Here is a 26,998-nt window from a genome sequence, read left to right as displayed (position 1 = left end):
ACACGGCAATTGTGGGAAGAATGGAGCAAAATTCATTTAAACGCTACAAATAAAAAATTAATCGATGAACGGTTAATTTCCATAAAGCCTCCAAATGAAATTCATCGAGTTCCCCGTATTATGAAAAATAAACAAAAATGGAAGGCTACAGAGTGGAGGTCATGGCTATTATTTTATAGTGTACCAGTATTAACTGGAATTTTAAATCAAGATGTTTTAGATTCATATAAATTGTTGGTAAAAAGCATATATGTCCTTCTTAAAAATAATATCAGTACCGAAGATTTAGTACAGTGCAAACTAGATCTAGTCAAATTCTTATACGACTGTCAGACAATATTTTACGGCGTATCCTTTATGAGATTCAATATACACAGTCTATATCACATAGTTGACAGTGTAAAAAAAAATGGCCACCTATCTGTGACGTCTACATTTCCCTTTGAGGGGAATATGTTTCCTTTAAAAAAAACCGTGACAAGTCCAAAGGGTATTCTATGTCAAATGGCAGACAGGACGTTACGAAATATAAGTTTCCAAAGTAAACTATGTCTTGCTGCCATAGAGAAAGAACCTTGGAGTTTTTGTAAAACCTTACTGGATAACCGAAAATGCGTTAAAAAAAATTATAAAAAAACAATGGATGATGCGTTTTTAATTAAAGACAAGGATGACCATTCACCGGAATATAACCGTTGTATATTCAAAGGGACCATGTACCACAGTAATTGGTATACAAGAACCAATAAAACGGACAACAGTATGGTTTATTTAAATGACATGCGCTATGGAAAAATTGAATCATTTGAACCACGCCAAGATGCCACTTATGTAAAAATAAAGTTTTTACAAGTTGAAACCTGTGATAATTTACCGCACACATCCAAGGTAATAGGTTATGAAAACGAATCATCATTGGTAAAAATTACCGATATTGGTGGTAAATTAATATTTATATGCATGCCATCAACAATGGATAAGTTCGAATACAATACTTACATAGCCCAACAACCAAATAACTTCGAAATTCAATAAATTAGTTCAACAAAATTAAATAAAATAGCATAGTAACAAAGAAAAAATGCATGCATCTTTTTTTATTTATTTTTTATTTGAAATTTATCAATTATTACAGAGTACAAACTATATTGTAGCTGCTACACTCTGTAATTGTGTAATAACCATGCAGTTAAACACACTGTATAATTTCAAATAAAAAATAGATGCATGCATTTTTTCTTTATTACCATACTATTTTATTAATGTTGTTGTGCTAATTTTTATTAAAATAATTATTATTGCTACACTGTAACAATAACAATTATTTTATATATGATTTGTTGTTTCTCCGTCGTCTAAAATACAGTGATGGATTACCGCCTAGGCCCGTGAGGCCTGGGCCTAGGGCGGCACAATTAGGGGGGCGGCAAATTTTTCAGAATGTCAAAATTTTAAATCTGATATAATGTAACGACAATACATTTTAAGGATCTATTCGAATTTTTTTTATATAAATTTACAAATAAATTTCTATGAAATAGAATGGAATTTACTTTCTGATTAACTTTTTTATTTGTGAGTGCAATACCTACTGATAAAAAATGTTTTATAACAGAAATAATTGAATATTGATAAGCTTTTTTTGAAGAATTTTCAAAGCTCTGTTGATTTTTTGTATCTTTAGTAAAATTAATCTTACATGTAAGCCGCTTCTAGAATTGCACAATGTTTTCTTATTTTATTTTCAATGATTCTGGTGTTCCGTAATTTATGTCGGTTAGTGTACATAAATTACGAACAAACATATTACATAAATTCATGGATCTATTTTCTTATGCGCAGTAGATTGTGGCGCGGAGTAATTTTACTAACCTATTTCTTGGAGTATTGATTAGGATCCTCTTCGATTTTGAGCTCTCGGACAGCAAGGATCGCAATGTAAAAACAGTAATGGATCCTACATTCAATATACAATTTTAAAATTATTTGCACGTGGCACACTTAAAAATATGTGAGCAAGCAGTGATATTTTTATTAAATTATCTGGTATGTTTTAATTTATTATAATTATTGGTTTTTGGAGATAGTTTGAAATGTTTTCATTTCAATATATTATGCATCCGTTTAAACTTTGATATAAGTTTATTTAAGGTTTCTAGGTTTAAAATGACTTAGAACTTATCAATCGTTATTCGTAAAACACTTTAGAATTTGTATATTTATTAAATACTTGATTTATGTTATTCAGTAAACACTTAAGGTGTTAAATTTCTATACTTTGTAAATTTGCAGAATGACGCTTAACGCGTTAAATTTGTATTTGATTATGTTTATATAAAATATCTTTCAAGTTTAAAATTACCTTTGATATTGTATTTAACTCTTTCCTTTTGGACATTTTGTTTGTAGATGTGAAATTCAAATCCATGCGGTAACTTTTGGAAAGTAAAGAAATGAAGCCTTTGCTTTGAACACTAAACATTACTTCCAAGTTCTGATCTTAACCTCTGGACCTGTCAGTTTAAATATCAGGGTGGCTCTAAATAGTACAATTATCCCGGAAAACTGTATGGGTGGGCCCTTTAGCACACTTCTCAACTCGTAACTCCGTTAATCTTAACTAATAATTATATTCTCATTGCTAGTAACCCATAATGTGTTTTTACTCTTTATTTATTTTTATCATTTTGCTTCACTGGTGTTTCATATATGAATTGATATAAGTATTATAAACGGATAAATAATATAAACGGATTCAAAAAAATAAAATTTCATCTTTTAAAAAGTGCGGCTAATCAGACAGGGCCTAGGGCGGCAAAATACTTAATCCGCAACTGCTTTCCCATCTGTATAATGTATACCGTGGACGAGAGTATACCGCACACGGTATGTTACATTTCTGTAGAATACGCTTTCCCATCTGTATAATGTATACCGTGGACGAGACTATACCGCAATTATATTCTTCCATATTTCTTATATTAAATAAATAATCAAATCATATAATATTTTCAAATAATATATTTTATTAATATTTTCAAATAATATTTTTTTTATAATTATAATATTTCTTATTTTTTTTACAAAATGTTACAAAGGAATTTGCTTATTAATCATTTTATCAATATTATTTCAATTGTTCTAGAATATTCTTTGTATGCCCCACGAGGCAGGAAGTGTGAACAACGAATATCGCAATTTTGCAATATCGACAAATTTGTTTTCATTAAAGGTGTTTCAAATCAAGTAAATCAGAGTGCGATTGATCATAAGTTGGAACAGTTGTAAATTGCTATATTCATTGGTCAATTCAATAATTAAATATTTTTAAATTGTATAATTATTTCAAAATTAAATAAAGTCAATAAAAATATTTTTTTTAAAAATATATCAACGCTCGTATTTTATTGGCGCAGTCGGTAGGATCCAAGTGAAAACGGGTCAAAATTAAAATATAGACATTTTTGTGTTATTGGTTGGTAAAATTTCAAGCGAATATTGGAATCCAGTCCAACAACTCGAGGGAATATCGAGAAAGCAGTAATAACGCACCGTTCACTGAAACACAACAATCGAGGGCACATCGTACGTTGGATAATTGAATTCATTGGTTTCACGGATTCTGAATCTACGATTGTTGATATTATGGAGATATTTTACATGTAAGTCAAAATAATTTTATTTGCTTTGCTTATTGTATTTCCATGCCAAATAGTAATAATACATCCAAAAATCCAACTCATCCGACTCTCCTCAGCATAACTAGGGAATATAGTGAAACTGAGTTAGGTTTAAGTACGGCAGACCCTTGCCAACAATTAAAATATAATATTGAAAACGAAATTGAAATTTTAAATCAATCTATTAAAAATATAAATATTAAAGAAAATAATTTTAAAATGTCTCGCGAAGATTCTATAAATGTTATGGACTTGATAAAAGTTATGGTCCCGTTCGACGGTAAAGCTGGAACAGTTAACCGTTTTATTAGAAGTATAGATAGGATAATTTCAGCATTATCAGATAAAAATGCAAGCACCGTAGAACTATTTACCGATTTAATAAGAGGAAAAATTATAGGAAAAGCTGATGAAATTTTAGTATCAGTAGGAGATCCAAGCGATTGGACTTCGATTAGGTCACATTTACTAACACAATTTTCGGACAGAAGAACACAAGAAACTATTTTAAATAAATTAAATTCAATATGCCAGTCAGGGAAAACATTAGAACAATATTACGCCGAAGTATGCGATTTACAAACGGCATTAATAAATTCAATTGATACTAGTAGAAGTACAGATTATAAAAACGGACAAATGGAGGTTTATTTAGGTATTGTTTTAAAATCATTTATAGCCGGTTTAAGTCACGAATTAGGATACATCGTACGTTCTAACAAACCAAAAGATGTAAAAGAAGCGTACGATATCGCATTAAATGAAATTAGCATGCAAAATTCAGTCAGAGATAGAAGTAGATTAGCATCAAATACAAGACAATCAATTCGACCACACGTTCCAATACATACCCCGCACTATTCACAAAATCGACCGAATACGTCATACAACAATACTTACAACAATTCACCTATGTATCGACCCTCGCATCAACAACGTCCACCACCACAACAATTCAATAAACCAAATCCCTTTCAAAATCCTAACCATTATAAACCCATTCAATTTAACAAGCCAGTTTTTACCCAACCACACAACCAACCATCCACAGCAAAACCAAATTTACCTAATCCCACGCCAATGGACATAAGTGTACAAACGCGACAACCCAATAGACCACCATATTTTAGACCACCTGGTCCTCCATATACAAACAGAGAATTACACAATACTGAACAAAATGAATTACCAGACGACAATAATTACGATTACAACAATTACGATTACAACAATTACGATTACAACAATTACGATTACAAAGACGGAAATATTGAAGCAACAGTTGACGAAAATTACACACCAGAAATTGATGACGTAAATTTTCAATTTTCTTGCCCGAACCAAACGAAAAGCTAGAATTCAATATCCAGGGACACTTTTTACCCTATATTGAAATAAAATCGTTCGGACAAAAAACATTAAAATTTTTAATTGACACTGGTTCTAGCAATTGTTTTATAGACCCCAAACACATTAATAAAGACGATTGTCAAATTATTAAAAACATACCCATTAAAACAGCGTTAGGTACTTTTGATGCAAATTTAAAAATCGAACTACCTATATTTAAAGAATTTAATGAAATAGGTACATTTCCCTTTTTCGTTAGAAAATTTCATAACTATTTCGATGGTGCGATAGGTAATGATTTGATAGACAGATTAGAAGCTATGCCACTCACAGCAAAAGTTCACAAAAAATTTATAACTAAATATGCAGAACTTCCAATTTTGGAAAAACCGTGTTACATGTCGAATAAAACTTTAATTGAACCCCACACTCGAATTTTTCATAAACTACCTGTAGATAAAGAATCAGGCGATATTTGTATATCAGAAACATACTTAAACAATGTTTTAATAATACCTGAAGGATTATACACAGCAAATAATTGGCATGCTATATTACCCGTTGATAATATTTCAAATTTTCAACAAACTATTTTTGTTGATCAACCATTAAAAGTAGAATCGCTAGAAAATTATTCCGAATTTAACATGCAAATAGGTAATATAGAACCGATGCAAGCTGATGAAAATATCACAAATTTAATCCGAACTGACCATTTAAATATTCAAGAAAAATCATTGCTTTTAAACTTGTGTACGGAATACGAAGATCTATTTTTCAAAGAAGGTCAATATCTTACATTCACGAACGAAATGAAACATAAAATCCATACAAAAAATGATATACCAATATACACTAAAAATTATAGATACCCATATATTCATAAACAAGAAGTTCAAGATCAAATCTCCAAAATGTTAGAACAAGGTATAATTAGGCCAAGTTTTTCTCCATGGAATTCACCTATATGGATAGTTCCAAAAAAAATCGACGCGTCGGGAAAACAAAAATGGCGTCTAGTTATTGATTATCGGAAACTTAATGAACAAACCATTGACGACAAATATCCTCTGCCTAATATATCTGAAATTCTAGACAAACTTGGTAGATGTATGTACTTTACGTCACTTGACCTCGCTAGCGGGTTCCACCAGATAGAAATGGACCCTAAAGATATACAGAAAACTGCTTTCAGTGTAGACAATGGACACTACGAGTACGTTCGTATGCCATTTGGTCTTAAAAACGCCCCTAGTACGTTCCAGCGAGTAATGGACAACGTCCTGAGGGATCTAATAGGAAAAGACTGTCTAGTTTACATCGATGACATAGTTGTATTCAGTGTATCTCTGCAAGAACATCTTGAAAAACTTACAAGAGTGTTCAATAAACTCCGGCAAGCTAACCTTAAAGTACAATTGGACAAATCATACTTTATGTCAAAAGAAATTGAATTTTTAGGACATTTGGTATCCATCGATGGTATCAAACCTAATCCTAACAAAATCGCAGCAATAAAAAATTACCCAATACCGAAAACTACAAAGGAAATAAAAGGATTTTTAGGATTGGTAGGCTACTACCGAAAATTCATTCACAATTTAGCAAAAATCACAAAACCACTAACATCCAAACTGAAAAAGGGTGCAGTAATTGATTTTCAAACTGATTACATTCAAGCGTTCGAAAAGTGTAAACAACTTTTAATGAACGATCCATTGTTGCAATATCCTGACTTTTCGAAAACCTTCAATTTAACTACAGATGCCAGCAATTATGCAATTGGAGCTGTACTTTCCCAAGGTGCTATAGGTAGCGATAAACCAGTTTGTTATGCTTCACGAACCCTAAACAAAACTGAACAAAACTATAGTACTACAGAGAAGGAACTTTTGGCTATTGTTTGGTCAATGCAATATTTTAGACCATACCTCTATGGCCGAAAATTTAATTTATTAACTGATCATCAGCCGCTTCAAAATACTTACAAAATGAAAAACACCAATAACAAACTAATGAGAATGAAAGATATTATAGACGGTTACGAATTCACACCTATTTATATAAAAGGTAAAACTAATGTCGTAGCTGACGCACTTTCACGAAATCCCGAATTTCACATAAATGAAAATAATAGCTCAAATCAAACTCAATACAGTGCAGATGAGGACAACTCTGACCTCATACCTATTTCAGAAAAATCATTGAATGAATTTACAGAACAAATAATATTTAAAATTGATAATAGAAACGATACACCAAAACGAATTTTAAAAGTTTTATTCAAAACAAAACATAGGCAAATATTTTCTTGTAAAAACTTTTCCAAACAAAACTTAATAGATATATTCAAACAGTATTTCTCGCCGAAGAAAACAATAGGCATACTCTGTAGCGATGAAATTCTAAAATTAGTTGAAGAAATATACACGCAATTTTTCAGTAATAAAAAATCTTTCAAGTTAATTAGATGTAAAACTCTTTTGGATGATATCGAAAACGAAGATATACAGGACTACTTAATCAAAGAACAACATGACAATAACAACCATCGAGGTATAAATGAAGTTAATTTAGAAATCAAACGCAATAGTTATTTCCCACACTTAAAAGAAAAAATTACAAAATATATTAATAATTGTGAAATTTGTCAAACACAAAAATATGACAGGCAGCCCCTCAAATTAAAATTCGAACTAACCGAAACAGCAAAGAAACCTTTAGGTATAATACACACAGATATTTTTCATATTCAAAATCAAAATATAATAACTATAATCGATAAATTTTCCAAATACGCTAACGCATTTATTCTAGAAACGAAAAATTCGATTGACGTTATTAAATCGATACGTAAATTCTTAAGTATACACGGTATACCAAGAAAATTAGTATGCGATCCGGGTCTCGAATTTAGTTCAATGATTTTTAAAGATTTCTTAAAACAATTTAAAATCGAACTTCATTATACGTCAACCGGTAACAGTACAGGTAATTCACCTATCGAAAGATTCCATTCAACTCTCGCAGAACATTATCGAATTCTGTATAATCAAAACAAAAATAGAATACCCCAAGATCTATTAGACGAAAGTATTCTTCATTATAATAACTCAATTCACTCCACTACTAAATTTAAACCTTTCGAATTATTTACTGGTAGAACATACAATTTTGATAAAGATATTACACCCAATAATTACCACGAGTACCTTAAAACGTATAACAAGCATCAAAAAGAATTATTTAAAAGACAAGAACACAAAGAAGCACAATTAAAAGCAAAAAGATTAGAAAGATTAAACGCTAATAGAGAAAACCCACCAGATATAGAACCAGGTGAAAACGTATTTAGACAGGGACTTAAGTATAATAAATTAAACCCAAAATTTCGAAAAGAATTAGTAGCCGAAAATAAAGTTGTTACTCTTAAATTACCAAATAATACTAAAATACACAAATCAAAAGTTAAAAAGAAACGTTCATTTCAGATTACTCGTCCTCCTGACAAAAACATACTCTCAAAGGATAGAAATAATAGACCTGACGAACACTCAAGGCATGGTCCCGATGAAGCTGGGCCAAGCAAAATTAGTTAAGGATTATATAAAATTAATACATATTGTAGATTTAGATACTTATAAGTTGACTTTAGAAAACATAGAAAATTCTTTGAAAATAGCAAATAACAACGATAATCTAGGTAGTATAAAAGAAATTAGTAACTTGAAATTTATCGAATTACGCAATAAATTTAAAATGTTATATCCCCACGTACGGACTAAAAGAGGATTAATTAACGGACTTGGATCAATTATCAAGGGCATAACAGGAAACATGGATGATACAGATGCACAAAATATTCAAAATTTTATAGAAGCAACTAAACTTAACGAACACGACTTAAATAATCAATTTAATTCACAAATTGCTTTGAATAAACAAATGATAGATCGATTTAAAAATATTACAAATTTCATTGATAATCAACAAAAAACAATTAGTGAAAATTTAAAACTTAACAGTAAAATACTCACTAATAAAATTCAAAACGAAGAAGAAAATTTTAGATACATGCAATACATTTATCAAGTAAATTACAATATAGATATGTTAACTAATCATTTAAACGACATACTAGAATCAATCACTTTGGCCAAATTAAACGTAATTTCTAAACAAATTTTACACCCTTCAGAATTAGAATCAATTCATTCAATACTCACAAATCAATCAATTCATATTAAAAACTCAGAACAAATTTACGAAATATTAGAACTTGAGGCTTGTTTCATAGATAACAAAATTATATTCAATGTTAAAATACCTAAGTTTCACAATAGTTCATTCGAATTCATTCAATCAATTCTCACACCCATCAATTCTACAAAATTCATAGATAATCCATATCCTTACATTCTATACAATAAGCAGCAAATTTATTATCTGACCGAAAAATGCAAAAATATCGAACAACAGTTTATTTGTTCAAAATTTGACAAACAAGAAAATACTAATGATTCAACCTGTATTGGAAATATATTGAAAAGCGAAAAGGCTCATTGTTCGCTAACCGAACATACACAAATCCAAACCATATCACAACCTGAAGAAAATTATATACTGCTTATAAACATTCCTGAAACAAATATTTTAACTACCTGCGGATTTAAAAACAAAATAATCCAAGGAACATTACTGCTACATTATGTCAATTGCTCGATAACCATAAACGAAATACAATATACAAATAAATGGAATCAATACTGGGATTCTATATATCTCATACCAGTTTCATTTTCGAAAATCAACGCAACAAAATTGATTCAACCAATTAGTCTGGAAAAATTATCTAATTATCATATGGAAAATTACCACGCTATCGATTTACTACAAACAAAAGGACAACATAGAGATTACTTGCTTTTTGGTACCGTTACAATACTTTCCCTGATTATTTTTTATGGAACTTGTAAAATTTTAAAGAAGAAATTAAAGCCGAAAGAGTCAATCGAAATCAACGATCCCGCAGATGGTTCAAGTGCTCCGACAACCGAGTCCAAATTCAAACTCAATTGGTCGTCGCCCATTTAACGATGGGGGAATTATATTCTTCCATATTTCTTATATTAAATAAATAATCAAATCATATAATATTTTCAAATAATATATTTTATTAATATTTTCAAATAATATTTTTTTTATAATTATAATATTTCTTATTTTTTTTACAAAATGTTACAAAGGAATTTGCTTATTAATCATTTTATCAATATTATTTCAATTGTTCTAGAATATTCTTTGTATGCCCCACGAGGCAGGAAGTGTGAACAACGAATATCGCAATTTTGCAATATCGACAAATTTGTTTTCATTAAAGGTGTTTCAAATCAAGTAAATCAGAGTGCGATTGATCATAAGTTGGAACAGTTGTAAATTGCTATATTCATTGGTCAATTCAATAATTAAATATTTTTAAATTGTATAATTATTTCAAAATTAAATAAAGTCAATAAAAATATTTTTTTTAAAAAATATATCAACGCTCGTATTTTATTCCGCACACGGTATATTTCATTTGCTTCAAATAAGCCTTCCAATCTATATTGTGTATACCGTGGACGAGACTATACCGCACACGGTATAAGGGCTCGACGGCATAAAGAGTATACCGTGAAAAAGTATACCGTGCACGGTATAAGGGCCCCACGGTATAAAAGGGCAAAAATAATTTCATACCGCGTCTAAATAGACCGTATACGGTATACCGTGGACGGTCTAGACCGTATACGGTATACCGTCTATACGGTATACCGTCTATACGGTATACCGTATAGACGGTATACCGTATAGACGGTATACCGTATAGACGGTATACCGTATAGACGGTATACCGTATAGACGGTATACCGTAGACGGTATCCCGTATACGGTCTAGACCGTCCACGGTATACCGTATACGGTCTATTTAGACGCGGTATGAAATTATTTTTGCCCTTTTATACCGTGGGGCCCTTATACCGTGCACGGTATACTTTTTCACGGTATACTCTTTATGCCGTCGAGCCCTTATACCGTGTGCGGTATAGTCTCGTCCACGGTATACACAATATAGATTGGAAGGCTTATTTGAAGCAAATGAAATATACCGTGTGCGGTATAGTCTCGTCCACGCCACGGTATACATTATACACAGAAATAATTGAATATTGATAAGCTTTTTTTGAAGAATTTGCAAAGCTCTGTTGATTTTTTGTATCTTTAGTAAAATTAATCTTACATGTAAGCCGCTTCTAGAATTGCACAATGTTTTCTTATTTTATTTTCAATGATTCTGGTGTTTCATATATGAATTGATATAAGTATTATAAACGGATTCAAAAAAATAAAATTTCATCTTTTAAAAAGGGCGGTTAATCAGACAGGGCCTAGGGCGGCAAAATACTTAATCCGCCACTGCTAAAATAGCCATTTACATTCCTATTGATACTATTCGTATTTAATGTTGTTGAAGTTTTGTTGTTGCTATTGTTGCATGCATGCACTTTTACTTGTACGTTGTAATCCGTATATTTGTTTATGATTGGGGAAATGTTTTGTTTACCATGGATGCCGTCAGAAAATTTTTGATTTGGTCAAAATTTAGAATGTATTTATCTAGTTGGTCTAATATATGTTGTTTTATGTTGTCGATTAGTTTTTTCAGGGTTTTGTTTCTTCGATTGTTTTTTTTTTTTTCAATTAAGTTTTGAGAGTAGGCATTTGGTGTCGCCGGAATTATATTTTTGTCATCTTTTTCAATTGTTGTTGTATTTGGTTTTCGTAAATTTTATTTTTTTTTTTGGTGTTTGTATTTTATATTTGTCAATAATGTCAGTAGTTTGTTGTTCTGATGCAATTTCATTAATTGCAGGTGTTGTACTTACTGAACCTATGAAGGCTTCGGTGTTTGAACAAATGACTGTTCACATATATTATACACATGAAAATGTGTATATATATTTGTATATAATCTTCTGTAAAATAAATTATATTAACTAAATTACTTATATTTATTATAAAGTTACACCAATTAGAATGATAATTATATAACATTTTTACAATTTATATTAAATACATTTGAAAATAACTTTTATTTTAACACAATTAAATAAATGTACGTAATTTTCAATTTTCCATAATTAATTATTACTGTTTACGCCGGAATTCGGACTTTGAACTTATCTTCAAATCCGACTCTGGTTTTTGGTGTTTACACAAATTTTGTTTAAAGAGAATTAAATCTATTTTTTTTTTGTTTTGAACGGAGATATTCTGTCTCCTTTTAATTGAGTAATTGCCTTTTTTGCGCAATTTAGCACTTATCGAGAGTCAGTCAACGTGAACAGTTCGTTCTCTTTGTGAATTTAAAGCGGACAGTGTGTCCCTCATTTTTGTGCTGTACAACAGTAGTGTAATCAGATAGTGCGTCTGTATACCAAGGACAGTGCGTCCTCATTTTCTATATGTGTTATTAGTTCGTACGTATAATTAACGTTCGGTAAACGGTTTACTTATCAAGTTACTACTTCAAACTAGTTCACTATAATATCCTATAATTATCCATCCTTTTATCCAAATTACGTGGGTGAAACCAGAAGAAGTTTGAAGATTATTACCGAAGTAGGCGTTCAAAAGGTTAGTGCAACCATTTCATTTTATTCACATTTTTCCGTATAAATTTATTCGAGAAGTATTCCGACTTTGGATATTACGTCCATTAGCCAGAGCCATTACATTTTTTGGTCCTTCGAAGCGGATTGTGAGCCTGGGGAATACGTTTTTGCATGATTTATGCGGAGAATTGTCGAATTTTTGAGAAAAAATTTGGAGTAAAAAAAAAACGTGTAAAAAACGCGCGAAAAGATATTTTTTAATTATATAACTTGTTTTCGCCAGCAAACAAGCTTGCTAGATAGTTTTATCGTGTGCGCATGTCTACAACGTGAGAGTGAGACAACATTACATACCAATGATATGCGCAGTAGTTACTTAAAACACTGTTTTATTGAGTGAATAAACAGATATTTTTGTTTCACAATTTCAAAATTTTCGACGGATTCAAGTCGGTTGTTATTTTTTATATTGTTTGAGTATTATTATCATTATCATTTTTCTGTAGATTTGGACATTATTGAGTTTTTGATGGAATAAATACTTTTTACAATATTTATTTCGAAGTAAAGTAAATGGTTATTTAAAACTGGTTACTTGTATTTAATTTAACACACACTTATTGAGTACGTATTTGTTTGTGTACATGATAACCAAAGTGTTGATCTTTGTATACGAAATATTTATTTCAAATCTTTATTTATTCTTATAATATTTATTTCAAATCAACCATTTAATCGTTTGTTTACAAAATACTATTTAGTCTATTTGTGTATTTCTTGTTTACGTACACCTGCTGTCACTGATTATGGACAATAATGGCTGAAGCTAAATTAAAATCAAAATTAAAGGTTTTAACTTCGAAAAAGCAAACCCTTTTCAAAAGAGTACAGTTATTATTTGATAAAAGTCAAAACATTGCGGATGAGACAATTGTGAATGATTTTCTTATCAGATATTCGACTTTGAACGAGACCTGTAATGAGTTTAAGCTCCTAGTTGATGATATAAATTTAATAAATTTAGAGATAGATCCTGAATTTGAGCCAAATTGTCAAGAATTAAACGTGATAGATGAATTGTTTTGTCACATTAAATCCGTAGCTGATTCTCTTAAGGTGAAAAAATCCGAGCAAGTAAATGAATCGGTGAAATCGATTGGGGATATAGTCTCTCCTAGGCTACCTAAAATTACGATTCCATCGTTTGATGGCAACCCGTTAAGATGGCCTATATTTTATGCTACTTTCAAATCATTGGTGCATGAAAACATAAAATTGGATAGTATTTCCAAATTACATTATTTATTAGGAAGTTTAACTCACAATGCACTCGCTTTATGTAGTGGGGTACCTCCTACACCTGAAAATTATTCAATTATGTGGGATTCATTAATTGATAAATATGAAGATTCACGGCAGATAGCCTTTATGTATTTGGATCAAATTTTGAAATTCAAACCTTTTTTAGTGGAAAGTGGTCAAAATTTAAACTTATTTGTTGAAAAATTTGATAGTGCCGTTAACGCTCTAAAGGAAGTAAAGGTGGGAGAGTTATCCGATTTTATTTTAATGACAATTGCTTTACAAAAATTGGATGTGCATACACAGAAGTTATTTGAACAGTCATTGGCTAAAGGGGTCATTCCCACTTATAATGAACTTTCCGTTTTTATCAAAACCCAATCGAAAATACTGAGTCGAACTAGTGGTTCAGCTAATTCCAGTAAGCAAGCAAATTCTAAGGCGGTGATGCATTCATTTGCTATTAGTGCCGATTCAAATTCATCCGATGTTATGAGTAATAATACGTATGAGAAATTAATTTGTCCAAAATGTAAGGGAAATCATAGATTATTCAAGTGTCATAAATTTATGTCTTTAACGCCTACGGAACGAGTCCATGTGGTTAAAGCACATAATTTATGTTTCAACTGTTTGCATTCCAATCACGGTGTAAAGAATTGTAGTTCAAACTCGAGCTGTCGTAAATGTTCAAAACGCCATCATACGCTTTTACATTTTCATCATAAGTCAGATGCCAATGGTAAAGATAATTCAGAAGTTTTAAAGGGTAATCCCTCCACATCGAGTGTGTCAGTTGAATCCAAGCCATCTCCTCCGGTGAGTTTGTGTTCGACATCAGAATTAGTGCAATCGAAATATACTGTATTATTGGCTACAGCTCAAGTACATGTTGTATCTCATTTTGGAGAAAATTTTTTATTTAGATTTTTGATTGACAGTGCAAGTCAATGCAATTTCATAACTCAGAGGTGTTGTCAAAGACTCAAGTTACCAGTGAATCGAGCGTGTCTGACCGTGTCAGGAATTGGTGTTTCCGAAAAACGCGTCAACGGACAAGCTCAATTAAAATTTTATAGTAAATATGATATTCACAATAAATACACGATGAATGTTTTAATAGTTGATAAAATTACGGATCAGTTGCCAACCTGTGTGATTGATAGTGAAGTGTGTGATACATTTAAAAATTTGCGTTTGGCAGATGATGAATTTTATCGACCGAGTGAGATTGATGGAATGATAGGCGCCGAGTTAGTGCCCTACATTCTGAAGGGACTTCGAATCACAGGTCGGGATTCGCCAGTCGCCCTTGATTCGACGTTAGGTTTCATTATTATGGGTAAAGCGAAAGCTGAAGTTACTAATAACATTATTCAATCTTATTGTTGTGTTAACTCCCCCCTTAATATGGATCAACTCATCCAACAATTTTGGGATATAGAGGAAGTGCCAAACGGTACCGTGTTAAACGCAGACGATTTAGAGTGCGAAAAATTATTTGCTGCGTCTGTTAAGCGAGACGTAAGTGGTCGATATGAGGTAGCTTTACCATTTAGAAAGATTTTTTCTGATTTCGGAGACTCTTATACTTCTGCTTTAAGACGATTCCAAAACTTAGAAAAACGATTCGCCTCTATGCCTTTGTTTAAAAAACAATATATGGAAGTTATACGTGACTATTTCGACCAAGGTCATCTGAAGACCATAAGTGGTCTACATCCTAAATCATGTGGCTACTTTATTCCTCATCACGGGGTTTTTAAGGCTAGCTCCAGTTCTACACCATTACGAGTGGTTTTCGATGCGTCCGCGAAAACCGATAATGGAATATCTTTAAACGATGTTTTATATACCGGTCCGAAATTACAAACTGATATTTTTGACATTCTACTTAATTTTCGTTTATTTCAATTTGCTATGACATCAGATGTGAAACAGATGTATAGACAAATTGAATTGTGTCCTCCTCATCAAAAATATCAATGTATTTTGTGGAGGTTTTCTGATGAAGAACCTATTCAAATTTGCCAATTAACCACGGTTGCCTTTGGGGTTAAGAGTTCTCCCTACTTAGCTTTACGCACTTTACGCCAATTAGCTGACGATGAAGCGAAAAAATTTCCTTTAGCGTCCGAGATAATATTACGTGATATCTATATCGATGACATAATTTGTTCTGTGGCCGAAAAGTCGATCGCGCACAACATTTATCGTGAATTAGTCGGTTTATTCCAAGCAGGAGGCATGGAACTAGTAAAATGGGCGACTAATTTACGTGAGTTATCTGATGAAATTCCTGATCATGCTCGTTCAAATCAAATTTTGGAATTCCCTACGGAGTTTTTGAGGGTGCTTGGCTTGCAGTGGCAAGCAAATAGCGACGTTCTAAGCTTTTCTATTAGTGTTGAAAATTTAGAATGTACAAAAAGAAATATTTTGAAAACTGTAATGCGTATCTGGGACCCTTTAGGTTTGCTTGTTCCGGTATCTTTACATATGAAATTACTAATTCAAGAATTGTGGCTACTCAAACTTGACTGGGATGAACCTATTCCAAATTATTTACAAAATATTTGGAAAGTCTTTCAAAATGAGTTAAACGACTTAAGTCAAATAAAAATTCCACGTCATATTGGATTTAAAACGGGTTCTTCGCTAGAATTGTTGGCATTTTGCGATGCATCGTCTAAAGCATATGCCGCAGTTATATATTCCAGGATTATAGATCCGGACCGTCACATACAACTTCATATATTATGTGCTAAATCCAAAGTGGCTCCAGTTAAAACAATTTTAACTATCCCTCGTTTAGAGTTATGTGCGACATTATTATTAGCAAAACTTTTGAAGTGTGTTATTGCCCAATATTCGAATCGAGTGAATATTACTAATGTGTTTGCGTTTTCCGATTCAATGGTAGTGCTTAATTGGATCAATGGTTTCCCCCATAAGTGGAAGACTTTTGTAGCTAACCGTGTATCAAAAATTCAATCGTTAATTGATGTGTCGTCGTGGTATCATATTTCTAGTAGCGATAATCCAGCGGATTGTGCGTCTCGAGGATTATCACCGAAAGAATTTCTTGAACATCCGTTGTGGTTGAGTGGACCATCATGGTGTTCACGTGATAGGTCAGAGTGGCCTCTAAAACCCTTTACAAAAAATATTGAGCAAGAAGTTGTCTGTGAGGCTAAGACAATTTCGTTACCCGTTTTCGAAGAGGAAGAGCATCCTCTTTATTCATTAATTAATCGTTGCGGTTCTTGGTTAAAATTAATACGATCAACCGTATTTGTGTTGCGATTCGCTAGAATATTGCCAAAACGGGAAAATATTATAGCTACAGATTTAACCAAAGCCGAGAATTACTTAATTTCTAGTGTTCAACGTGTTCATTTTCGAGAAGAGTTTCGTTTATTGAAGAATGACAAACTGTGTTCTCCGAAAATACGCTTTCTGAATCCTTTCATACAGGATAACATTATTCGGGTAGGAGGTCGTTTAGTCAATGCGGTGATTGCTTACGACCAACAACATCCCATGCTACTCCCCAAAAGAGATCATTTTGTTGATTTATTAATCGATTATAATCATCGATTCAATTTACATGCCGGACCTCATTTATTATTGTCCATATTGCGTCAAAAATATTGGATTTTAGCCGCGAGAGGAACGGTCCGTTTTCGTGTACAAAAGTGTAATACTTGTTTTAAAACTAAACCGCGTTCACACGCACCAATTATGGCTGATTTACCCAGTGTCAGAGTATCTCAAGCTAAGGCATTTACTTATACCGGTGTCGATTATGGTGGTCCATTCTATATAACGTTAAGTAGGCATCGTGGAGTACGATCCCAAAAGGCTTACATCTGTCTTTTTACATGTTTGACAACCCGAGCGGTTCATTTAGAATTGGCATCAGATTTAAGTACGGATGTTTTTTTAGCTGCGTTCAAGCGTTTTCTATCTAGACGTGGGCCGTGTTCTACAATTTATTCTGACTCAGGTACAAATTTTATTGGTGCTAAACGATATTTAAATGAGTTGTATGAATTTGTTCAATCTAATCTCTACCAATCAGCTATAAATTCAGAGTTGTCTTGTCGACGTATCATTTGGCGATTGAATCCACCCACTGGGAGCCATTTCGGAGGAGCTTGGGAGAGTATGATAAAATCAGTTAAGACTCACTTAACTAGAGTTATTGGGGAGCAAATTTTATCATATGAGGAATTTTCAACCGTGCTTATACAAATTGAAGCCTTGTTAAATTCACGCCCATTAGTCTGGCAATCTTCAGATGCGGCCGAGGGTTTGCCGTTAACCCCGGCTCATTTTTTAACGTTAACCCCTTTACAAAGTTTACCCGCATATAATGTACTTGATAAGCCACTAAATAAGTTACAAAGAAAGGAATTGCTTGATAGTTTGGTCCAATCGTATTGGAAACGATGGCACCAAGAATATTTAGGCGAGTTACAAACGCGACAAAAATGGAATACTCCAACCTGTCCTGTAACTCCGGGTACTTTAGTTTTAATTAAAAACGATAATTTACCGCCACTTCAATGGCTTACCGGTGTAATAGAAGAGGTATTTCCGGGAAATGATAACATTATTCGCGTCGCCACGGTCAAAACCAAAAATGGAGTATATAAAAGACCAGTGGTGAAGCTGTGCCCCCTACCATCCCAATAATTCTTTAAAGATTTCACAAACGGAATCATACGGCTCAATAAGTGTTAAGGACGTATGATCCTAAATTTGAATCTACCAGTTTCTTTATTTATTGGTTTTATTTTTTTATTATTAAGTTACAGAGTTCTTTTTTTTTTTTACTTAATTTTAAAACAGTGTTTTAAGGTGGGGGGAATGTTTACGCCGGAATTCGGACTTTGAACTTATCTTCAAATCCGACTCTGGTTTTTGGTGTTTACACAAATTTTGTTTAAAGAGAATTAAATCTATTTTTTTTTTCTCTTTAAACAAAATTTGTGTAAACACCAAAAACCAGAGTCGGATTTGAAGATAAGTTCAAAGTCCGAATTCCGGCGTAAACATTCCCCCCACCTTAAAACACTATTTTAAAATTAAGTAAAAAAAAAAAAGAACTCTGTAACTTAATAATAAAAAAATAAAACCAATAAATAAAGAAACTGGTAGATTCAAATTTAGGATCATACGTCCTTAACACTTATTGAGCCGTATGATTCCGTTTGTGAAATCTTTAAAGAATTATTGGGATGGTAGGGGGCACAGCTTCACCACTGGTCTTTTATATACTCCATTTTTGGTTTTGACCGTGGCGACGCGAATAATGTTATCATTTCCCGGAAATACCTCTTCTATTACACCGGTAAGCCATTGAAGTGGCGGTAAATTATCGTTTTTAATTAAAACTAAAGTACCCGGAGTTACAGGACAGGTTGGAGTATTCCATTTTTGTCGCGTTTGTAACTCGCCTAAATATTCTTGGTGCCATCGTTTCCAATACGATTGGACCAAACTATCAAGCAATTCCTTTCTTTGTAACTTATTTAGTGGCTTATCAAGTACATTATATGCGGGTAAACTTTGTAAAGGGGTTAACGTTAAAAAATGAGCCGGGGTTAACGGCAAACCGGGTTATTTTTTTTTTGTTTTGAACGGAGATATTCTGTCTCCTTTTAATTGAGTAATTGCCTTTTTTGCGCAATTTAGCACTTATCGAGAGTCAGTCAACGTGAACAGTTCGTTCTCTTTGTGAATTTAAAGCGGACAGTGTGTCCCTCATTTTTGTGCTGTACAACAGTAGTGTAATCAGATAGTGCGTCTGTATACCAAGGACAGTGCGTCCTCATTTTCTATATGTGTTATTAGTTCGTACGTATAATTAACGTTCGGTAAACGGTTTACTTATCAAGTTACTACTTCAAACTAGTTCACTATAATATCCTATAATTATCCATCCTTTTATCCAAATTACGTGGGTGAAACCAGAAGAAGTTTGAAGATTATTACCGAAGTAGGCGTTCAAAAGGTTAGTGCAACCATTTCATTTTATTTACATTTTTCCGTAAAAATTTATTCGAGAAGTATTCCGACTTTGGATATTACGTCCATTAGCCAGAGCCATTACAATTACTTTGTTCCATATTTTAATAAAAACACCATAGTATATAACTTAATAAAAACCTTAATTGACATTTACGTTATTAAGGATATTATGGATAGGTGATTGTTAATTTAAAAGATCAAATAAAACAAGCTGATTTTTAATTATAAATACTTGAAAACGTCCATAAGATCTTATTATACACACGAAGGACACATGTTTTCCAGATGTAGAAAATAAATAAAAACATGTGTCTAGACATGTCTAGACACCTGTGTCTAGACAGACAATACTTTGGATATTTACAACAATGAACAAAAAAATTTTATTCGCATATGGTGACCACTTATTGGTTAATTCTAAAATCATATAAATTAGATTCCATTTTTGTATACCTATGAATAATTTCAACACGTTACATAATTTTTGAGTCGATTATATAATTATTTTGTAATATAATTTAATAAAACAGTAAGCTATCACATTTCTACACAAGTTTTATTATCTTATTCCCTCTATTTCCAATACTCCGTTCAAAAATTTTAGTATGATTGTAAAAATTTTATCAGATTTTAGTCTAAGATCACATCTAATTACAATAAAATGCGAGTGGATATAACATCAGAATAGATAAAAATTTTTACACGTTATGAGTCAATACTTAGCGGGAAGTTACAGGGATGACCTGCAGGGTCAACCGTTTTCCAAATTTTTTTTTTTTCATATTTAAACTTTTGTTCTATCTCTAACGATTTAACATAAGCAAAAATCATAATTTTAGCATTTCTGAAATTTTTCAAAATGATGTCTTATGTCAAAAGCTCATAGTTTTTTAATTGAAAAACTGAAACAGTCCGAAAATTTTTCAGTTTTTCACGTATTACGCCGGAAGCACAACTTTTTTTGCTTGAAAACGTGGTACCACAGCCCCTAAGGCGCCCAAATAAAAATTAAAGACCCTTTAAACCAAAAAGGTAGCTTTACATCGCGCTTTGTGATTTTAGTGTAGGATTTGACTGGCGTACCTAATAATTAAATCAGTCAGAAATTTCATTTAAATTTTTTTTTATTGGATGCATAGTTTTTTTGTAATTTGTAAAAAACTGATTAAAAACCCCAACTACTCTCCAAAAAGTGGATTAGACGTCCCCCTGAAGGGTCGATTTTTTTACGAAGTTTTTACAACCATACAATTGTGGAAAATTTCAAAGATGCATGAATTTTTTCCCTTTAGCTATTTTGTTTTGTTGTACTATTAACCGATGATAATTTCTTTTATTCTATATATGGGCGTAATATGTAATATCGCTCTCCATTTTTATTTCCAAAAAAATGTTTTTAGCAGAAATTGTAAGTTTTTCACCAATTTTCCACAATTGCCGACTTAATAGGTGTATTGATGAAAAAAATTTGAGCTGAACAAAAATTTCTGAAGATATATATGAAAATAACATGTCTAAAGTAAAAAAAAAAATCTTGGAAACTAGTGTAAACTAGCAGTAAGTTAACACAATAATTTTATAGCCCTTATAGTATATAATAACAAAAAAACAAACATGTTTACCAAAAATATGAACCCTTGTGGGTTTTTTTCCAAGCAGGTATAAAAAAACATATCTCCATATATATGTTGAATATTTATAATGAATCTTCAAAAATAAAAATAAATCCTTAGTAGAGATGTCTTGCATTATTATGAATAAGTTTATTACACACAAACATGTATCTAAGGCAATGTGTTCGATTTTTACATTAACATTTTTACAGTAGTTTTGTTAAAATTTTTTTAAAAACGAAATGAACATTTTTTACTACATGTAGAAGGAGTTAATAAAGAAAAATCTATTTTATGTGTATAAATAAAGGAACATTTAAACACCCAAATATAGTTTATAAGATTATTCTTATGATAGCATTCAGAAAGCCTGTAGCTCTCATGTGAATTAAATGAAAATAATAAATTATTTTAAAGTGAAATAATATTTGTTTTAATTAATATTTCCACACCATAATTCCAATAAGATATATATATATATAAAGATAGATAAAAATTTTATTTTTCATTAGAACTATTTTTATTCATTTGGAAATCGTTTGGGAAGACTTGGGGATACAATTTTATAATTTGGGCATAATTAGTTTCCCTGTAATTAATTAATCTTTTTTCAGCAAGGACAATTGTACAGTTAGCAGATTATAAATTAAATCAACTTAGAAACTAACAATTGACAGAGTTAATTATTGTATTAATTTATAATCTGCAAACTTTACAACTATACGCTTGAAAAAGATTAATTAATCGCAAGAAAACGAATTATTTCCAAAATATAAAATTATATTTCTTAATTTTCAAAAACGATTGCCAAATGAATAGAAATAGTTCAAAGAAAAATATAACTCTTGTCTGTCAAGTATATGGAGGTTGTAAAAATGATTCTAGGTACCAGTGCTGCCAATGTGCGGGTAATTACCCGATTTTCGGGTAATTCGATGTTTGATGGGTAATTCCGCGGGTATTTTAAATTCCCGGGTAAAATCGGGTAATTCTCTTGTTTGCCATTACTTATTTAAATAATAAATTAATAACAGTTATTTTTAGATAACATTATAGTTCCACTATATTGATTAAGTTTTGTCCCAAGTTTGTATCACTTATAAATATCGGCACTTAATGTAATTTGAGATTTGTCCAGTTTTAAAGTTTTCATTTTTTAAATCAATTTTTGCAAAAACTTAAATATAATTGTAAAATTTTCAAACAAGCTCTTCTTTGTCTTATTATTAACGGCTAAATTTATACCAAGTTTCGTTTAAAATATTTCTATTCCAAATAGTCTAGTTAACTAGAAAAATCCGAAATGGCGCTGAAAAAAATTGCAAAAGTTATAAACAATTAAGTGAAAAATAAAATAGGGGGCTCAGTTTTTTTTAATAACTCAAAAAATATTGAAAATTTTCAAAATCTGAAAAAAGATCCAAAAAGATGAAGAAATTTCCTAAAATAAAGTTCTGACTGCCGAAATTGTATCTCTAATATTTATAACTTTTACAGAGACTTGAAAATAGCGCAAAATATGGCAAGTTTGGCTCTCGCGCGCGTTCTGTCTTTGAGACCTACTAACAAAAAAAATTATTTAAACATATAAAATATGAATATTAATAAATAAAAAAATTAATGTAGTTTTGAGATACATGAATAAACAATAATCCGTGGTTGAAGAATTCTTTTCCTAATTTTTCCATTAGTTATGTAATTGTTAACTAACAATTTTTTCTATATAGAATGTTAACATAAAATCTCCGATAATTATTAAATTAAAACCCCAGAATTTATTTCCCTCCGTGAAGTTATTCTTGTTAGGCTAACAAATAAATTACCGTTTTTTAAATTTTAAAATCTTGATTTTTCAATTTGTTATTAACATTTGAAAATTAACAAATGAAAAAAAGCAAAGAAAAATAAATATTTTTTTAAATTTTTTAATTGTTTTAATTTTTTATAGTTAAAAGCTACATAAAAATAATTTTTTCAAATTTTTTACAATTGTTGTTTAAAAAATTGTTATAAACAAATACATTGTTTATTAGTAAATCGAAAATTTTTTTTTGCAATATGTTCATTAACACAAATTATGATTTAAAATAAAAAAAATTTTTCTTAAAAAAATTTATTTGTTGCTTAAAAATGCGTTTGTTAATTAACAATCTTTTTTAGCTACTAATTATTAATATTAAGAAATATTATTTTTTTTTTAATTTTTTAATGTTTTATAGTTAAAAGCTACATAAAAATAATTTTTTCAAATATATAGCATGTGCATGTTTTCAAATTGAAAAATAACACATACAACGCCATTAAAGTTACAGTGGCTAATACAGATACTAAAAAACCAAAAACTTAAACCACACTACTAGCGAAACTATCTGATGAACTGTGTATTAAAATTTGTTTATGAAAATTATTTGTATCTTCAAATTAAAATTTAAAATTTTTATAAAATAAAATTTCATTCAACAGTAATTCTTTTTTCGTTTTTAATTTTGTGTTTTATTTAATAACAATTTTTCCGATCTACAACAAAAAATTCTATTATCATCATCAAAAAGAAAAATAAATTTATTTTCAAAAAATCTATCATTATGCCCCATTGTGACCTGTACCGTAACAGAAAATTATGGTGACCCCGACGTGATAAGAATACCTTCGAAAAAACTATGAAAAATGGAGTCAGTATAAAATAAATTTTCAGTATAAAGTAATTGTGAAAAATTTTTGACTTAAAAAAAAAAAAAATGGATTTAATAAATTTGGAAAATGGAATGGAAGATGGAAGAGGAAAATTGGAAAATCAAACAAATGATAGCGGTATAGATTCGCTGGAAATGCTGTTTAGCACTTCAGTTTTCAGCTCAACAAAGACGACACCTGAAGAAAGTCAAGTAAAACAAATTATTGATGAACCACAGGTAAAAGATAATAACATATTAGAAATTTTAATGAATGAATTCCGTAATATAAATCAAAATTTAAAAAAGGAAAATCAGGAATTAAAAAATTCATTGACTAATGAATTTAAAACTAGTCTTAATAATTTTCAAATCGAAATAAAAGATAAATGTACCGAAATTTCACAAAATTGTGAATCAAAAAAGAATATATTAAATAACAAAATAGAAATTATAAGATCAGACATAGATCAAGTAAATTCTGAAATTCATTCATTGAAATTGGTTGGTTCTAAAAATAATGATGAAATAACGAATATAAACAAAATTACTGAAAATCAAAATATCAAAATTTGTTCAATACAAAAAGCTTATGATAAAAATACTAACGAAATAGAAAAAATTAAAGTTGACATTGAGAATAAAAATTTTACATTACCAATAAACTTTTCATCAAATTTTAATTCTGAATTTAGTACAAATAACTTAATAGAATCTTCTTTAAAAAATATACCTGTTTTCTCGAATGAAATCAAATATTATCATCCTATCAAATTCATTTTAGATTTAAAAGAAATATTTAGCAAATATAATATAAGTGACCAACAAAAATGTAAATATGCTATTACAAAATTATCAATGCAGGTTGAATTATTATATGAATTGTCAGGGTCTGATATAGGTACTTTTGAAGGTTTTTAAACCTGGATGCAAAACACTTATTGGAATGCAAATATTCAATCAAGAATTAAATTAAATTTTCTATCAAATGAGAACAGAGGATTTTGTTATAAAAATTTAGTCAATAATTTTTTTTACTGGAAGAACCAAACCAGATATTTAGAACCAAAATTAACAGATAATGAATTTATTGCTACAATATTATTACATTTTAAACCCGATTTAGCTATTTTATTAAAACCATCGTCTCACAATATTACATTGTTTCTAGAACAATTAACTTTTATGGACGAAACATATTTAAATTTTAGTAATCAAAATAGTAAATTAATTAGAAATATTAACAATGAATCTTTTCAAAAGATGGATCACTATGATCATACTAATTCAAAACAAAATGATCAAAGCCTTTTCAAACAAATTAATGACAACAATAATTGTCAAACTAATGACAATAATAATCGTTTGAATCAAAACTCAAATAATCATGGTCAAATGGCAAGTTCACCTATTAATAACTATTCTAACTTTAGTAATAGAAATCAAAATCAATTTAGAAATCAAAATCATAATTATAGAACAAATCATAATAACTATCGTAACCACAATTATACAAATAATAAAAATAATCATTATAATAATAACAATCAAAATTATAAGAACAATTACAACAGCAATTTTGACAATAATAATAAAAATATAGGAAATAATTTTAATGCAAATAGTACAAATAATGCTAGATGCAATTTTAATAATGACCGTTTAGATAGTTCATTAAGGCCAAATATTGATAACTATCAAAATAAAAAAGAAATTCCTGTTGTAATGAGTATAAAAGCAGAAGATGACGGTAGTAATGTCATTATTCATGAAACACATAATTTAAACTAAATAGCCCCTATCAACAAACGTTGTCCTGTGTGGTAGGGAAGTTAGAAAATAATAATGACAAGACAAAAAATGAAATTCATAAGTCAATGGAAATCGTACCTTATCTCTTAAAAATAAAAGAAACAATTTGCAAACTAAAAACACAAAAACAAATTTCTAATATTAAAAGTATGCCTAAGGATAGATTAGATGATGAAGTTATAGAACTAAGCAATACCTTTATGCAATCTTTGTTTTCAAATCCTGTCGAAGATTTGATTTTTGATGTTGCGGAAAATGCGCGTGAAGTTTTATCTGAGGAAAAGTTAGAGGAAAATTTTAAGTTGCCAATTATAAGTGGATCAATTTTATGATAGTAAAGTAGAAATGTTAGTAGATACGGGATCTGAAGTATGTGCGATTGATAAGAAAGTTTATGAGAAGTTTTATTTAGAAAAAAGCTATGAAGTGAAAGAAATTCCTATAAAAAGTATGCAGATAATTACAGCAATAGGTAGAAAAAGTAGGTTGATCACAAAACAAGTGTTATTAGATATTGAAATACAGGGTGTACAAGTAAATGCGGTATGTTTAGTGATAGAAAATTTAAGTTGTCAAATAATATTAGGTTGTGACTTTTTGAAAGAATATGAGGCTCATATAAATTTTGATGATAAATCTATTAAGGTAGTTCCTCCGCGACAGTCCAGTCAAAAAGTTTTGGACTAATACTATCATTCAGTGCATTAACTGTGCTATGACTATTATACATATACCATATATTATTTTCACAAGACTGTAGTTACTCACTATTGTATCTCCTATCCGTATACACACACACACTATGATATATACCTTTACCATTAGTCTTCATATCCTCTCCATAATAAATCATCGCTAAAACGAGTTATTTATTT

General features: G+C 30.4%; 1 protein-coding gene across 1 annotated transcript; it reads left to right on the top strand.

Moving 5' to 3' along the window:
* Positions 1 to 13,501: 13,501 nt before the first annotated feature.
* On the top strand, positions 13,502 to 26,102 carry LOC123301401. The gene is made up of 3 exons (XM_044884139.1): positions 13,502 to 18,583; positions 25,356 to 25,521; positions 25,915 to 26,102. The coding sequence occupies exons 1-3, from the start codon at positions 13,502 to 13,504 to the stop codon at positions 26,100 to 26,102; spliced, it is 5,436 nt and encodes a 1,811-aa protein (XP_044740074.1).
* Positions 26,103 to 26,998: the final 896 nt, after the last annotated feature.

This window comes from Chrysoperla carnea, chromosome 5 (assembly GCF_905475395.1).
Source record: "Chrysoperla carnea chromosome 5, inChrCarn1.1, whole genome shotgun sequence".
In the NCBI taxonomy this organism is placed as follows: domain Eukaryota; kingdom Metazoa; phylum Arthropoda; class Insecta; order Neuroptera; family Chrysopidae; genus Chrysoperla; species Chrysoperla carnea.
This window is presented reverse-complemented; position numbering and strand designations above follow the sequence as displayed.